This window comes from Micromys minutus (genome assembly GCF_963924665.1).
Source record: "Micromys minutus genome assembly, chromosome: 9".
Classification (NCBI taxonomy): domain Eukaryota; kingdom Metazoa; phylum Chordata; class Mammalia; order Rodentia; family Muridae; genus Micromys; species Micromys minutus.
In genome coordinates, this window is record NC_137978.1 from 49,802,059 (window position 1) to 49,817,670 (window position 15,612).

A 15,612-nucleotide genomic window follows, 5' to 3' on the forward strand; every position below is an offset into this window, starting at 1 on the left:
GCTCAGGGAGGTGCTGTCACCCGTCAAACCTCCTGCAGCTAATCCTGCCCTGATCTGCAGCCTGAACTGTAGTTTGTGCTGCCATTAGACAGGCACTGGGCCAGGCAGCTGACACTTTTTGACTGTCTTAATGACCCCAGCCACCCCTCTGAAGCATGTTGCTATTCTCAGTGTATACTCAGGGAAACTAAGGCTGGGAAGAGCCAGGTATCAGAACTGGACTGAAAGCCTTGGTCTATGGTTCTATGTATTTAAAAAACATATATTTTAAAAATAGAATCTCACTCTGTAGCTGTGGCGTGTCAGAACTCACTCTCTTTATATAGACTAAACCAGTCTCACACAGAGATCCTCTGCCTCAGGGTGCTGGTGTTAAAAGGTGAATGTTGGCATGTCTGTTGGTTCTGAATATTTATGCTTTTTATGGACTTTACTATTTCACCTCCTGATTTTTTTTTTTAACCTTTGGGAAAGGGGCATTAATCTTTTGACTCAGGTTTCTTTGTGTAGCCCTGGCTCTTGCTCTGTAGACCTGGTTGACCTCCAACTCCTCTGCCTCCCCAGTGCTGGGACTGAAGGTGTGTGCCATCGCCCCCACATGATTTCCATCGCCCTGTGGAGATAGGGGAGGTGACTTTCTGTAACAGCACTCTACCACGATAGAAGACGTGGTTCGTGGGGGAAATAGTTGCTAGCTGGATGTTGCACTTTCTCTCACGGGAGACAGAGGTTTGCGTGTCTAAGATGAAGTATGGAAGGAGGGTGGGGGTGGGGAGCTCCAGGAGAAAGGATTCTCAGTGTCACATGAGATGTTTGACTGAGTCTGCCTGGGATGCCAGGCACCAAACTGTAGGCAGCCAACTTGCCTGTTTGTCTCCTGGTTGAAGCCCATTTTAGCCCCCCAGAGTATTTGCTGGTAGATTGTGTTAACCACCACTCACCAGCTAGCCAACCATAACACAACTCACTCTGCATTCCCCAGTCGTTCGGCAAATACATTCTTACCATATCCTGTTCATCCAGGAACCCAGAGCTTTGGGGGTCTCGGGACATCATCCCCATTTCCTCCAGAACAGCTGGGGGCTTCTAAGCCCAGTTTGAAGCAGAGCAGGTGGCCTGGTGCCTGGTCCCCCTTCCGTCTTTCTTTCTCATTTGTTCCCCTCATTGTCTGTCAGGAGAGGAGCTGAAGCCACAGCAAGCTGCTCATCTTTTTATCCTAGTGGAAGGGAGGACTATGTTGTATGTTCTGTGTCCCTCAAAGGTCTGTCCTCTGGAGTGACCCTGAACTAACATAGTGTAGGGTGAGACGTGGGTGTGATCCTCTGACGGGTCCCCAGAGTCCCCAGGACTGCTCCTCCTGATCCCCCCATATGATACTGATAAATGCAGAATGAATCAAATAGAAGCCGGGGTCCCCAAGCCCCCCTCATAGCCACAGATCCATGCTACAAGGTTCTTTTTTTTTTTTTTTTAAGATTTATTTATTTATTTTATGTACACTGTAGCTGTCTTCAGACACCAGAATCGGATCCCATTACAGATGGTTGTGAGCCACCCTGTGGTTGCTGGGAATTGAACTCAGGACCTGTGGAAGAACAGTCAGTGTTCTTAACCACTGAACCATCTCTCCAGCCCCGCATATTGTTTTTTAAAAACTTATATATATGGTGTATTTAATGTGTGTGTGTGTGTGTGTGTGTGTGTGTGTGTGTGTGTGTGTGTACGTGCACTGTCACTGTCTTCAGACACACCAGAAGAGGGCATCCAATCTCACTACAGACGGTTGTTAGCCACCATGTGGTTGCTGGGAATTGAACTCAGGACCACTGGAAGAACAGTCAGTGCTCTTAACCACCACCACCACCCTCGACATATTCTTTTTTGTTGTTGTTTTGTTTTTTTTCCAGACAAGGTTTCTCTGTGTAGCCCTGGCTGTCTCAGAACTCACTCTGTAGACCAAGCTGTCCCTGAATTTGGAGATCTGCTCCCTCTGCCTTCCAAGTGCTGGGATTGTAACAGATGACATTAAAACAAGTTGGGACAAAAGCCAAGTCTCCACCTCCTGCCCACCAGTTCCCGAAAGCCAGCTGCTCTGCTCCGCTGTTGCCCCGGTCACTCCCGGATGTGCTTTTTCCCAGCAATGGCTTCGACTTTCTGCTTTGCTTGGCTCGGGAGACCAAGAAAATGAGGCTGATCTCCCCAGCCCTGACCTTTGTCCTGAGACGGTCAGGGGAAGGATATGAGCTCCTGGGCTCGGACAGAGCTGTGGTCCGTGGCCAGGGGTGACTTCCTGCCTGTGAGTGGACAGAGAATTGCTGGTAGAAGGAGATCTGATCTGCAGCCCTGGCCCTGCGAGGACTCTGTCCTCTCACCCAAGCAGGGACCTGGCCCCTTTCTAAGGCTTCTTCATCTGCTTGTGGGAGAAGTAACTGGTCAGCCATCCCCAGAGTGAATCTCCTGAAGGAAGGGTTGTGCCTAAGAGGGAGGGAGTTTCCTGAGCAGACTCCTTAGGAGAGGCTCAGGATGTAGCTTGGTTGGTAGAATGCTTGCCTACAATTCTAGCATGCAGGAAATGAAAGTAAGAAAATCAGAAGTTGAAGGTCATCCTCTGCTACATAGAGAATTCTTGGCTACCCTAGGCTACAAGAGATGCTGCCTCGAAAGAAATCAGAGGTGGTAGGGGGAACAGGACTGACTGCTCACTGGCTTTTGTTATTTAGTTTGTTTCAGTCTTTTTTTCTTTGTGGTTTTTTTTTTTTTTGTTTGTTTGTTTGGTTTTTGTAGTTGTTGTTGTTTGTTTGCTTGCTTGCTTTTGAGGCAGGGTCTTGGTAGCCTTGGCTGGTCTGGAACTCACTCTGTAGACCAAGCTGGCCTCGAACTCACAGAGATCCATCTGCCTGCCTCTGCCTCCTGAGTAGGGAGACTAAAGGGGTGTGCCACTACCGCAGCCAATGGTTTGCTTTTGCACATCTCAGAGCCCAAAACATGTGGCTCTTGACCTTTTCCTTTGATGGTTTGTCCACAACTCTGGAGTCTTACTAGAGGTTCAAACTGGAGGTTATCCTCATTTTTCTCATTTTAGCAGCCCTGAACGTGGGGACACTTGATGTGTTCTATACCCCATACTGGTTCTTGGTGTGTGATGATACACTTAGGCCCTCTAACAATCCCAGTTTATTTCTGTTGTTGTTGGTGGTGTGTGTGTGTGTGTGTGTGTGTGTGTGTGTGTGTGTGTGTGTGTGAAGGAAGGGATCTGAAGCACAGAAGCATGTGACTCACCTGAACTCCAATGAGAGACTCCCACAGACCAGCATACCCACCCTGACTCCCTGACATCTCAGTGCTTGCTACAGCCTGTCCTCCTCTTGGAGGCCGTTCCTGTCTCTGATACTTGGCTGACCCCAGTGTTCAAACCAGATGCCCATTGAGCAGAGGCCACAAAGATGACCCCTGACCCCTATAGAAGACTCCCATTCCCCATGCTCCTCCAAGGATGGCAAGGTGGCCCTTGACCCAGACACATATCTATCAAGAACTCAAGAGCACAGACATGAAGTACCGGAACCGTGTGCGCAGCCGCATCAGCAACCTGAAGGACCCCAGGAACCCAGGCCTGAGGCGGAACGTGCTCAGTGGGGCCATTTCCCCAGAACTCATTGCCAAGATGACAGCAGAGGTGAGGAGGAGGGTCTGAGGCTGGGTGGGTGGGGCTGGCTTGGGGGCAGGGCAGTGCTGGCTGGGGCCCTGCTGCTACCCTGTCCTGAGAGCAATGCATGTGACTCTGGGGCTATGATTTAAGTGCTTTCAGGAGACCCAGTTCATCTCTCACAAGCGCAGATATATAGACAGCCCTAGGGGAGCCTCGTTGGACAGACAGCTATTTGCTTTACTTAAACACCACATCTTGGAAAGATCTTTGACACATCCTCTCATGGGGTCTGCTTCTAGAGTTACCAGGGGGCTCCCTGTCAGTCCTCAAATGCTGGGGGAATGAATCGGCCTGGGGGGAGGGGAATGCATCGAGGACCTAAAGACTGGGTGGGATTCAGGGTGTTTTGCTGGTCTGGACTGCATGATGTATAGAATGAGTAGAGTCTGGGATGTGTGTGTGATGTGGTGTGTGGTGTATGTGATATGTAGTATGAAATTAGTATGTATGTGGTGTGTGGTTAATGTGTGTGATGTGTTTGGTGTGTGACGTATGCATAGATAGGACTTTTGTGTGTGGATATGATATAGAAGGCTTGGTATGGTGTAGGTGAAGTGTGGAGTGTTCATGTGTGTGATGTGTGATGTGCATATGATGTAAAGTTACTACAAGCATGGTCCTACATGAGTAGGTAGTATGTGATTAATATGAATGTGTGCTTAGTGTATGTGTGGTTCATGTATGTATGGAGTGGTAAATGAACATGTATGCTTAGTGGAGTGTGTATTATGTGGTTAATATGTGTGTGGACTGTGCTAGAGGGTTGTCAGTATGTGGTATGAAGTTATTATGTAGCGTGTGGTTAATGTGTATGTGATGTGTTTAGTATGTAATAGGTGGTGCATGGTCTGTGGTTAGTGTATGGTCACTGCGGATATGGGGTGTTTTTAGTGGGCAGTCTATGATTAATGAGTGTGGTTAGTGTGTGGTGTTGAGTTAGTGTGGAGTTAGTGTGTGGTTTTGAGTTAGTGTGGAATAGTGTGTGGTTAGTGTGTACCGTGGGATATGTAATTACTGTGTGTGGTATATAGTTAGTGTCTGAATGGCACAGCGTGCTGCTCGGAGCGACACGGAATAGTGCTACAGTCCAGGGACGCGCAAGTCTGAGCACAGAGCTCGCTGCTCGCCCCAAGTTCTCCAGAGAGTGGGGTCGGGATTGACAGGGAACACGCTGCTCATTTACTTTTGCTTATTTGTGGGGGGAGCACGGGACGTGTGGAGGTCAGAAGACACCTTGCAGGACTCAGTTCTCTCCTACCCTATGGACGACACAGATTAAACTCAGGTCTTGGTGGCAAGCACCTTTACCTGTGGCCCCATTGTGCTCAATTTAAGGGGTCTGGGTTTTGCAATGGTTGTTTATTTGTCTTGAGTTAAGGTCTCACTATGTAGTTCTAGCTGGCCTGGAATTTACTACGTAGACCAGGTTGGTCTTGAACTCACAGAGATCCACCTGCCTCTCTGCCTCCCGTGTGCTGGGATTACAGGCATATGTCACATATGTATCTACCTACATGGATGAAGTTCATCTATCTTCCTTCCTCTTTTTCAGATTTATTTGTTTAATGTATGTGAGTGCACTGTCGCTCCCTTCAGACCCACCTGAGGAGGGCGTTGCATCCCACTGCAGATGTTTGTGAGCCACCATGTGGTTGCTAGGATTTGAACTCAGGACCTCTAGAAGAGCAGTTCTCTTTACTGCTGAGCCATCTCTCCAGCCCTCTTTCTTCCTTCCTTCCTTCCTTCCTTCCTTCCTTCCTTCCTTTCTTTCTTTCTTTCTTTCTTTCTTTCTTTCTTTCTTTCTTTCTTTCTTTTCCTCTTGGTACTGAGGATTGAACCCAGGGCCTTACACACACCAGACAGATGCTCTACCAACTCAGATACATCCCCAGCAAGGCCAGATCGCCTGATTGTCTGTGAATGACAGCATAGCCTAGAGGTAGAAATTGCAACTTATCTTTGCAGTGTCTTAGTCCATGCTGCTACAGTTAAAAAACAAAAATAAACAAACAAAAAAACAAAAACCCACCTGTACACACGTCCCTTGAGAGGTGGAAGCCTCGGGAGTTCAAGGTCAGTCTGCACAGCAAGCCCCAGGACAGTCTGTGTTACATGAGACTCTCAAATAGATAATAACAAGAGAACACTACTGATCAGCTGAAGCGAGGCCCCCTTCACATGAGCCTCTGCTACACTCTGTTCTATAAAGCACCCGTAAGTACTGCTGCCCTCCGCCTGCTGTGTCTGCCCAGTCTCCTTTGGCAGAGGCTTGAAGGGTTCGGTGAACAGGGGTCAGACAGATAAGGGAAGGGGCTGGATGATTCTGATGCTGTATCTCGAGAAGGAGCATGAACCACTGTGCTCTTGGGACAGCTGTCTGGGGTGTGCGTCCACAGTGAGAATTCAGACATCTGAGCCCGGTTCCTGTGGGGTCCTGCTGGATGGCGCAGCCAGCCGGTCATGGTTCCCACAAACAGACAGGGCTAGAGAGCACCTATAGCTGGAGCAGGCGCTGGGTTAAAGTCCAGACTGGGAGGATATATGGGACACAGGCAAACAAGTGGCCAAATCAGCTGTTGGGATGGTTTGATTCAGGCAAAGGCCTGGCAGGCAGTACGAGCACCGTGCTGAAGGAATGTTCCTCCGGACTAATTCCGGCCATGAGCACCCGATGCTGCCCTGCACACTCCCAGCTGACCTTGACCCAGCTAGAACTCCCAGGTTGGACCTTTCAGTCAGGATGGAGAGGAGACTCCTCCAGGACAGGCCTTCCCTAGGTCTGGTGGGACCAGGGGGAAACCTAACTTCTCCTCCATCTCTGTGTTCTTGACACAGTATGGTACCTCTTCTTCCTCAGCTCAGACTCTAAAACCTGCCAAAAGGGCAGAGGTGCACACACACACACACACACACACACACACACACACACAGCCAACAGACTCATTTCTCTGTAGGAAATGGCCAGTGACGAGCTGAGGGAGCTGAGGAACGCCATGACTCAAGAAGCCATTCGTGAGCACCAGATGGCCAAGACAGGAGGTACCACCACTGACCTCTTGCGGTGTGGCAAGTGCAAGAAGAAGAATTGTACCTATAACCAGGTGGGCAGAGGTGGGGTGGAGTGGGGCGGGACCACAGGAGGGAGAGGGGAGGTGGGGTGGAAGGGCGGAGCCACGGAAGAGGCGGGGAGGGGCGGACCCACAGGAGGGGCGGGGTCACAGGAGGGGAGGGGGCGGGGACACAGGAGGGGTGGGAAAAGGCACCCTGGAGGTGGCTGAGAGGAATAGGAAGTCCATAACACTGAGTGGAGGGTGAGATTGGAGAAGCCACGACCTTGTTGCTTCTGGAAAATGCTCAGATTAGGGAATCAGCTTCTGGGTATCCATGGAACAGAGCCGATGTGTCCTGTCTGCCCTGAAGTGAGAGCGAACCCCAAACCCCAGCTGTACTACTCTGTTTTCCATGCAGACTGCTAGGGACAGACTTCAGGAGAGTCACAGATGTTGGAAGGAAGCATAGCCATGTGAAACCTAGCTCCTCCTTTAAAACGCTGGGAAACTGAGGCTCAAATGAGACTCTGAAGCTTAGGCGAGGGTGCCCAGGCAGGCTGGTGGCAGGAAGGCTTCGCACTCACAGCCAACCCTTTCTTTTCATTTACCCTTACTTGGCTATTTTGAGATAGGGCCTTGAATTTATTTTGAAGCTAAGGCTATCCTGTAATTTCTGATCCTCTTGCCGGGGCCGGGCTTTCATATGATTGGTTGGCTTTTGGGTCCCAACCTTTCTAAGGGACTCCAATCAGCTTGTTCACCGATGACTAAGGGGATTTCCCGGAAGGTGAAATACCCAGGAGCCTAGCAGACTGTGATGGGAATAGGGGGACCTTCTCCTAAACCCCAAGAATAGCCTATTGCTAGTTCTGTCTTTTGAGTTACCAATATCTTGAATTCTAAACCATATTTAGTGATTCTAGAACTCTCTTTATTTCTCTATCTGCTCAGCAAGCAAGATTCATTAAGAGTAGCCAGGCTGGTAGCCCCTGTCTGGAATTCCATCACTGCTAAGTACAAGGTGGGAAGACATGAGGATTAAGAGGGGGTTGGTAAAGCCAGCCTGGGATACATAGAAAAACCTGACTGAAAGAAAAAAAATGGGTTCGAGAGATGTCTCGGTGGTTAACGAGAGCTTATTGCTCTATCAGAGGACAGACCCCAGTCCCTTATAGGATGGTCCACAAATGCTGTAACTCCAGCTCCAGGGGACCTGCTGTCTCCCGCTGGCCTCAGTGGGCACTTGTATACACACACACACACACACACACACACACACACACACACACACATCTTTTTTTAAAAACAATTAGGGTTGGGAATGTAGCTCTGTTGGTAGAACAGTAGGAGACAAGGGGAGGTGGGATTTGTAAAACAGTCGGGTTTGTGGGGCTGGAGAGATGGCTCAGAGGTTAAGAGCACTGACTGCTTTCCCAGAGGTCCTGAGTTCAATTCCCAGCAACCACATGGTGGCTCACAACCATCTGTAATGGGATCTGATGTCCTCTTCTGGTGTGTCTGAAGACAGTGACAGTGTACTCATATATACATGATAAATAAATGAATCCTTTAAAAAATGGCAGTGGGTTTGGTCCCCAGCACCAGAGACCAGAAGTGGGGACGCACATCAATTCTGGCATTAGAGAGGTAGAGGGAGCGGGCTATGGTGATGGCTCATTAGGTAAAGGTGCTTGCTGCCAAACCTGATGACTCAGAAATGAAGGAGAGAACAGGCTCCTGCACATTGTCTTCTGACACCCACACAAGCCACACAGGCCACAACCCATGCAGCCACATACATACACGTAAAACAAAATGTAATTAAAAACTGCTTAAAGAGAGGGAGAAGGGTCAGAAGTTCAAGGTTGTTTTTGGATACACAATCAGCTCAAGGACAACCTGAGATACTTCAGACTCTGCCACAAAGAAGGGGAGGAAGTATCAGGACCACTTTACCCTTGGCACCCTGCGGCTACAGTAGAAATACAGTTGTATATCTTGTTTTCTGGAGAGTTCTCTTGAAGGATTCCAATTCTGGTGTTGGAAGACATCTGTGTAAGCTCCGGTGCTCTCCCATGCCCATTATGGGCGTTTGCATGGGATTGCCCTTCAGAAGTGAGCTTGTCACTAGCAAAGTTGAGTCTCTCCCCAAGAAAGCCCATTGCCCTCTTATCTCTGCTCTGCAGTGACAAGGCTTTGTGCAATACTGACAGACAACGGGAGGCATGGTCCGGCTCTTCCCCAACGAATCCCAGTAGACATCACCAGGGTTAGCTTTAAAGATTCAGAAGGCAGCTGGGAACTCCGGGGCCTGGTGACTTGAAGCCCATGTTGCCAAACGACGCACTTGGAGGCTGGGGTGGGGTGGAGGAACGGGAAAGTACAGCGTAACCCACCCCAGTGATCTGCAAGCTTCTGTTCCTCTCTGGGTCTCAGCCACTTGCAGGATGACTAGAGACAAGGCGATTTCCCAGACACCTCCGACTCGGACAGATTTGGTATGTTCAGGAGCTAATCTAGGAAGGCTTCTTGTAAGAGGTGAAGAGAAACCAGTTCGGGAGTATCAACAAGAATGCACATGCAAAGGACAGGCTGAGCAAGTAGGCTTCTGGGTGAGCTAACAGTGACCAGAGGAAAAGAGGTTATCAAGGTCAAGTAAATATCATTGCCGACCTGCAGGATTTGAACCTACTTCTTGAGACAGTGGGAGCCGCAGCAGACCCTAGAGCAGGGGTTGGAATGACCTCATGAATGATTCTTCTCTCTGTTAGGTGCAGACGCGCAGTGCTGATGAGCCCATGACCACCTTTGTCTTATGCAATGAATGTGGGAATCGCTGGAAGGTCTGTATGCTTGTATCTTTCTCCTTCCCCACCATCCACAGACGCTGCCCTACATAAGAAATAGTATATACCCACAGTCAGGAAGAGGGCCCTGTGCTAGCAGGTAGAAGTCTCCCAGCCAGCAGAGTCAGCCTGTCAACAACAACGGTGGCTGTGGTGGCTGTCGGGTAGCTGCCGGAGAGGGAGAGGAGGGAGTGTTAGTCTGTCAGGGCAGCAGCTGGGATGGGTGGTAGCTCAGTTTATTACAGGGTGGGCAAGGCTGTCTATCTGTTGACCTTGGATAGGCGTGGCTCCCTTGGGACCACAGAGAGAGGAAAAAACAGCACTGAGCATTTAGATTAGGCCTCTGCAAAGTGCTTTCACAGAAGCTGTTGCTCTTGGTCTGGCCACACAGGGATAGGACAGGGAGACTGAGCCTTGTCACAGCAGAGTGGCCCTTCCTTTCTTAGGAAGCTCCGGAGAAGAGTGCTACCACTCAGCGCTGTGAGCCTGGCTCTCGCAGGGGCAACAGAGTCCTGTCTGATAGTGCTTGCTGGGGGTATAGCTCAGTCCTAGAGCATGTTCTAATATGTGTAAAATTCTGGGTTTGATTCCTAGTGAAGAACATACACACATACATACACACATACACACATACATACATACATACATACATACATACATACATACTAAATTATAAAACCATAATTTAAGAAGAACACGAAAAAGATACAGGGTGAGATGGGTAAAAACATACTCCCCCAGCTCAGCACAGATCTGTTCAGGAACGAGGGCTGCTATGGGAAAGGACAGTCTGTGTGCCGTGTGCCTTCTGGGAAGGCAGGGCCCAAGAGAGGTTGCATCTTGTCTTCTGACGGTATTGCTAATGTCCACGGCCATGTGGGAGAGCTAAAGCCCAACCAAGAAGTCTGTCATGGTATTTTTGTTGTTCTGAGGAGAGGTTTCTCTATGTAGCCCCATCTATCATGGAATTCCTCTCACAGACCAGGCTGACTTCAAACCCACTGAGATCCTCCTGCCTCTGCCTCCCAAGTGTTAGGATTAAAAGCATGCGCCACCCTGCCTGGCTGAATCCACCTGCTTGTCCTTAAGACTCAGAGAGACGTCTTACACCTTTGCCTTTTGGTTTCATAGTTCTGCTGACTGAACCACCATGCCAGGATGGCAGTGGAAGACCCAGAAGGAAGCACAGACCATGTAACCCGGAGCGAAAATAAAAATTCAAATGATGGAAAATGCTGAACCCTGCATGAGGTTGGGGATTAGAGGAGGTGTGTCGGGGGAAGTTCTTTTGCCAACTATTAGTCAGTCATGAAAAACGGTTGGCTTGTGGGGGGAGCCTGTCTGGGGTACAATGTACGAGTCTTTATCAACAGACCTACACAGAAGGTCAGCGTCAAATCAGAGGAGCCTTGTCCTGACGGTGGCCTGGCAGATTTTTGAGTTCCCTCTCCCCTACTGGAAAATAGCAGATCGGGAATGTGGGTGGATAGCTCAGTGGTTGGCCCAGGTCTCAATCCCTGACATAGAGCAGAGGGGAAGAGGAGGAAAAAGGAAGGAAGGGGGTAAAGAGAGAGACCAAGCCAGGAATAGTGCTGTCTGCTCATGATGATTCCAGCCGCATGGGAGGCTGCTAAAGAGGATCACCTGAGTCTGGAAGTTCAAAGTCAGCTTCCGCAATATAACGAAATCTCGTCTCTCTCTTACTTTTAAAATTTCATTGTGTTTTGAGATAGGGTCTCATGTAACCCAGGGTACGACTCTATGTAGCTGTGGATGTGTTGAACTTCTGATTTTCTTGCTTCCACTTTGCAAGACTTGGGATTAGAAGCCAGTGCCCCCATGGCCAGCTGATGATGTAGTGCTGGGGTTAGAACCCAGGGCTTCATGCTTGCTGGGGAAGCACTCTGCCCACAGAGCTACACCCCCAGCTCAGAACTCTTACCTTAATTTTATTTTTTGACTCCTGATTTTATTATTCAGTTTCTTTTTCTTCTAAAGTAATCTTTGGTGGCTGGGAAGCCTGGCCTCCCAACACCAGAGTCAGTTGGAGCTGGTTTCTTGTTGAACGGGGTGGGTGTGTGAGTGTGTGGGGGACCAGGATGAGGGCAGAAGCCCCCTCCGCTCTCCTGGTAGTCTTGGGTGGAGAAAATGAACTGCACTTGGAGGCCTTTTTTTTTTTTTTCTTTTTCTGGGTTTTTCTGACTTGCAGAACTCTGGAGAAGAGCCTTCAGCTGTGCATCCTGAGCCTCCACGTCAGACTTGTATAGGTCAAGTTCCAAAGGACCTCTGGCTATCTGCATGGGGCCACTGGGCATGTGCAGAACTGTAAATTTAAACTGGGCAGCACACTCGCCCTCCTTCTCACAGGAGGATGTTAACTGGCTGTGGTAACTCATGCTTGGCACACTCTACCACACCCATCCGAGCCTTCTCATCTTCAAAGGCTCTTAAAGTAACCGGCATGGCATCAAAACGCCTTTCCACCTCACTGAAAAGGCACATGAAGTGTTCGTTTTCAGACCATATTATTTAGAGGGGTCTCGCTTGTAACTGGTGGTCCTCTGTCCTGCATCTTTGGCCTTGCCTTCTCCTGAGCTGAGGAGGATATCCACAGCACAAACCTCACGCATCTCAAATTCTGCCTTTCCATGGTCCTTCTGCTGGTCTGTAGGCTTCTGGGTAATCGTTTTCTCTCCATCGGCCACATGCTTCTTCAACTGGTGTGACTGACAGCACACCTCCTATCAGCGTGCAATTAAACGACTGAGCAACTTTGTTCCAGGCTTCTGTCACTTGTGTGTGCTGGGTTCTAGGTTTGGCCAGTCATAAAGCAGCTTTGGCACATAGGTGAGCAGCCTTAATGACCTCTGCTTTTCACCCTGTTACCTGGGTCCCCTGAGCTACACCGATTACAAAGGTGTGAGCCACATTAGCAATGAAGCCGTCCACATGGACCCCAAGGTCAGTTTTTACCAAGTCACCTTCCTTGAGCATATAGTTCTGGTCACTCTTCAAAGGGGAGAAGTGACACACGGTTATTTACGGAAATGCTGGTAGGAAGGGCAATACCTTTCTTCATCTCCTTCTCCTTCGTGAAGACCTTCCCTGTCTCTTCCATAGTCACAGCGTCACCTTTCTCTCACGAGCTCAGCACAGACATACCTGAGCTGGAAGCTTCCAACAAAGATTGAAGCACACAGTTGGCAATGTCGCCCCCACCCCCATCTTATACTTGGTCACGACCTGGTCCTCGGCAATAGTGTGTCCCCGCTGCTCATCTTGGCCCAACATCTTCCCATGGCCATGACTGCAGCTTCGCTTTCCCCGAGCTGCAGCCTGAACTCTTACCTTTAAACAAAACAGAAAACATCAGGCTGGAGAGATGGCTCGGTGGTTAAGAACACCTATTGCTCTTACAGAGGACCCGGGTTCAGTTGCTGGCACCCACCTAGTTAGTGTCTCACAACTATCCAGTTCAGGGGATCTGGTGCCCTCCTGATCTCCAAGAGCACCAGGCACACCTGTCTTAGTCAAGGTCTCTATTCCTGCACAAAACATCATGACCAAGAAGCAACTTGGGGAGAAAAGGGTTTATTCAGCTTACACTTCCACATTGCTGTTCATCACCAAAGGAAGTAAGGACTGGAACTCAAGCAGGTCAGGAAGCAGAAGCTGATGCAGAGGCCATGGAGGGATGTTACTTACTGACTTGCTCCCCTGGTTTGCTCAGCTTGCTTTCTTATAGAACCCAGGTCTACCAGCCCAGGAATGGCACCACCCACAATGGGCTGGGCCCTCCCCCCTTGATCACTAGTTGAGAAAATGCCTTACAGCTGGATCTCATGGAGGCATCTTCTCAACTGATGTTCCTTTCTTTGTGATAACTCCAGCTTGTGTCAAGTTGACATAAAACCAGCCAGTATAACACCTGTGGTATGTGTACGTTTATACAGGCAAAACTCTGAAGTACAACAAATCTAGAAGGAAAAAAAAAAACGTGTGTGGTGGAGCACACATGGAATCCCAGTGCTGTGGAGGTACACGTAGGATAGCCACAAGTTCAAGGCCAGCTTGATCTACAAGGTGAGAGTCAGCACTGCACACACACAGGGTGGCCATGCGATTCAGCTTGTGCAGATAGAAATCTCCCCCCTGCTGCTGTGCCCTGTTCATCGCTGGCTGAAAGACTGAGTCCTCTGGATCATTCTAGGCAGGAATAGTGGAATAGATCTAGTATGCAGGTAGGATTTTTTAAAAAAATATATTATTTTATGTATGTGAGCACATTGTGGCTGTCTTCAGCCACACCACAAGAGGGTATTGATCCCATTACAGATGGTTATGAGCCACCATGTGGTTGACTGGGAATTGAACTCAGGACCTTGGGGAAGAGCAGTCAGTGCTCTTAATCGCTGAGCCATCTCTCCAGCCTACATACAGGTAGGATTACAGCAATGCCTATGACTTCTAGCCCCCATAAGGGTCCCAAGCCTCAGTCCCTGCCTACCTAGATGCAACATGTTCCTCGCAGTGCTCAGTAGACTGAGCTTCCAAGAAGTATATAGAACTGGCGGCTTTGTTGAACTTCTCCCGTGTTGACATCAGCTTGCTCTTTTTGTTTTTCGCAGGGGTGGGTTGGTTGTTCTTTGAGGTTTTTTTTTTTTGGGGGGGGTAGCCTTGGCTATCTTAGAACTTACTCTGTAGACCAGGCTAGCCTCAAACTCACATAGATCCACCTAACTCTGCCTCCCCAGGGATTAAAGTCATGAACCACCACCACCTGACCAGCTTGCTGTTTATGCTGAACAAAACTTTAGGCAAAGCTAGAAACTTCTGGAAATACCCTTGATGCAGGTGCGGTGAGCTGTGGTAGTTTGGTCACTGATTGTCTGTGGCCTTCTAATAGCCCCAGACTGAGCCTCCTAGACTGTGTCCTAGTACAGTTGGGGGGACTGCAGGCATCTGTCCTGTTCACCCATGGAATGAACAGGCTGGAGAGTGACCGTGGAGAGCTGCTGTCTGCTGGGGACCGTCCCCTACAGGATGGGTAGTCAGCTTCCTTCCACCTGGCACGACCCTCTACCAAAAGATGGAGCCTATTAATAGACAGGGGGCTGGCAAGGTGACTCCGCAGGGAAAGGTGCTTTCTGCCAAACCTATATAACCCATGTTCAATCCTCAGGATCCACACAGAGACAGTGGATTCTGGCAGGTTTTTCTCTGATCTCCATATGAATGCCACGGGACAGGCACCTTCCCTAAACATATGTATACACATAATAAAGAAAGGGCAGAGGGAGGGGAAGAGGGAGGCAGGCAGGCAAACTTGTAAAGCCTTTACTTTTAAACCAGTAAAGTTTGAGAGCCCTGTGGAAAGAGTGAAGGTCTTCTGTAGAGGGTTTCATCCCCACAGCTCCTAGAGGTGGAACAGGACAGACATCCTTCTCTGCTTCCTGTCATAGTTACAGAGCCCCTCAGCCCTGCTTTCCAGCAGGTCTCCACCTGGTAGGAAAATGGACTCTGCACTCGATGGTGCTGTGTGCCACTTCAGAGACATGAATGTCACCCACAGAGATGCCACTTAGAAATGAAGGTGCTTCTTAAAAGTCGGCCTTGGGGTTGAACTTGGAGGCCATGTTGAGATCCAGCTTCTGATCCAAGTCAGCCTCAGGTAGGGCTGAGAGTTTTTATTCCAGCAAGTTCCCAGTTCCTGCTGTTGGCCACAGTCAAGCAGGTAGGGACCCGATGCCAGATTTCTCTCTGGATGATTTAATTCTCCATCGCTTCTCACCTTTGGATAAGAGCAAATGTATACAATCCTCCATCCAAATGTTTAGAGACCACAGGAAAATCGTGGCAGTGTCCACTGTCGGTCTATGTTAGGGAGGGTTGCTCTAGCATGTTTGCTTTTCCTTCTAGACAGGGTTCCTTGTGTAGCCCTGGCTGTCCTGGAACTCACTCTATTGACCAGGCTGGTCTGGAACTCGGAGATCCACCTGCCTCTGCC

At 49.3% G+C, this 15,612-nt stretch overlaps 1 protein-coding gene and 1 pseudogene across 2 annotated transcripts in view; one reads left to right on the forward strand and one right to left on the reverse strand.

Moving 5' to 3' along the window:
* Positions 1-10,838, forward strand: part of TCEA3 (transcription elongation factor A3) — a 28,642-nt gene extending 17,804 nt beyond the window's left edge. Inside the window, exons 8-11 of the mRNA XM_080921147.1 lie at positions 3,521-3,676; positions 6,664-6,810; positions 9,531-9,602; positions 10,737-10,838. Coding sequence (XP_080777273.1) covers positions 3,521-3,676; positions 6,664-6,810; positions 9,531-9,602; positions 10,737-10,745 — 384 coding nt within the window. The 3' untranslated portion in view covers positions 10,746-10,838. The remainder of the gene's footprint in view (positions 1-3,520; positions 3,677-6,663; positions 6,811-9,530; positions 9,603-10,736) is intronic.
* Positions 10,839-11,446: 608 nt separating this feature from the next.
* LOC308424222 (proliferation-associated protein 2G4-like) lies at positions 11,447-12,896 on the reverse strand (annotated as a pseudogene). The gene has a single exon. The product of its transcript is annotated as a proliferation-associated protein 2G4-like (transcript).
* Positions 12,897-15,612: the final 2,716 nt, after the last annotated feature.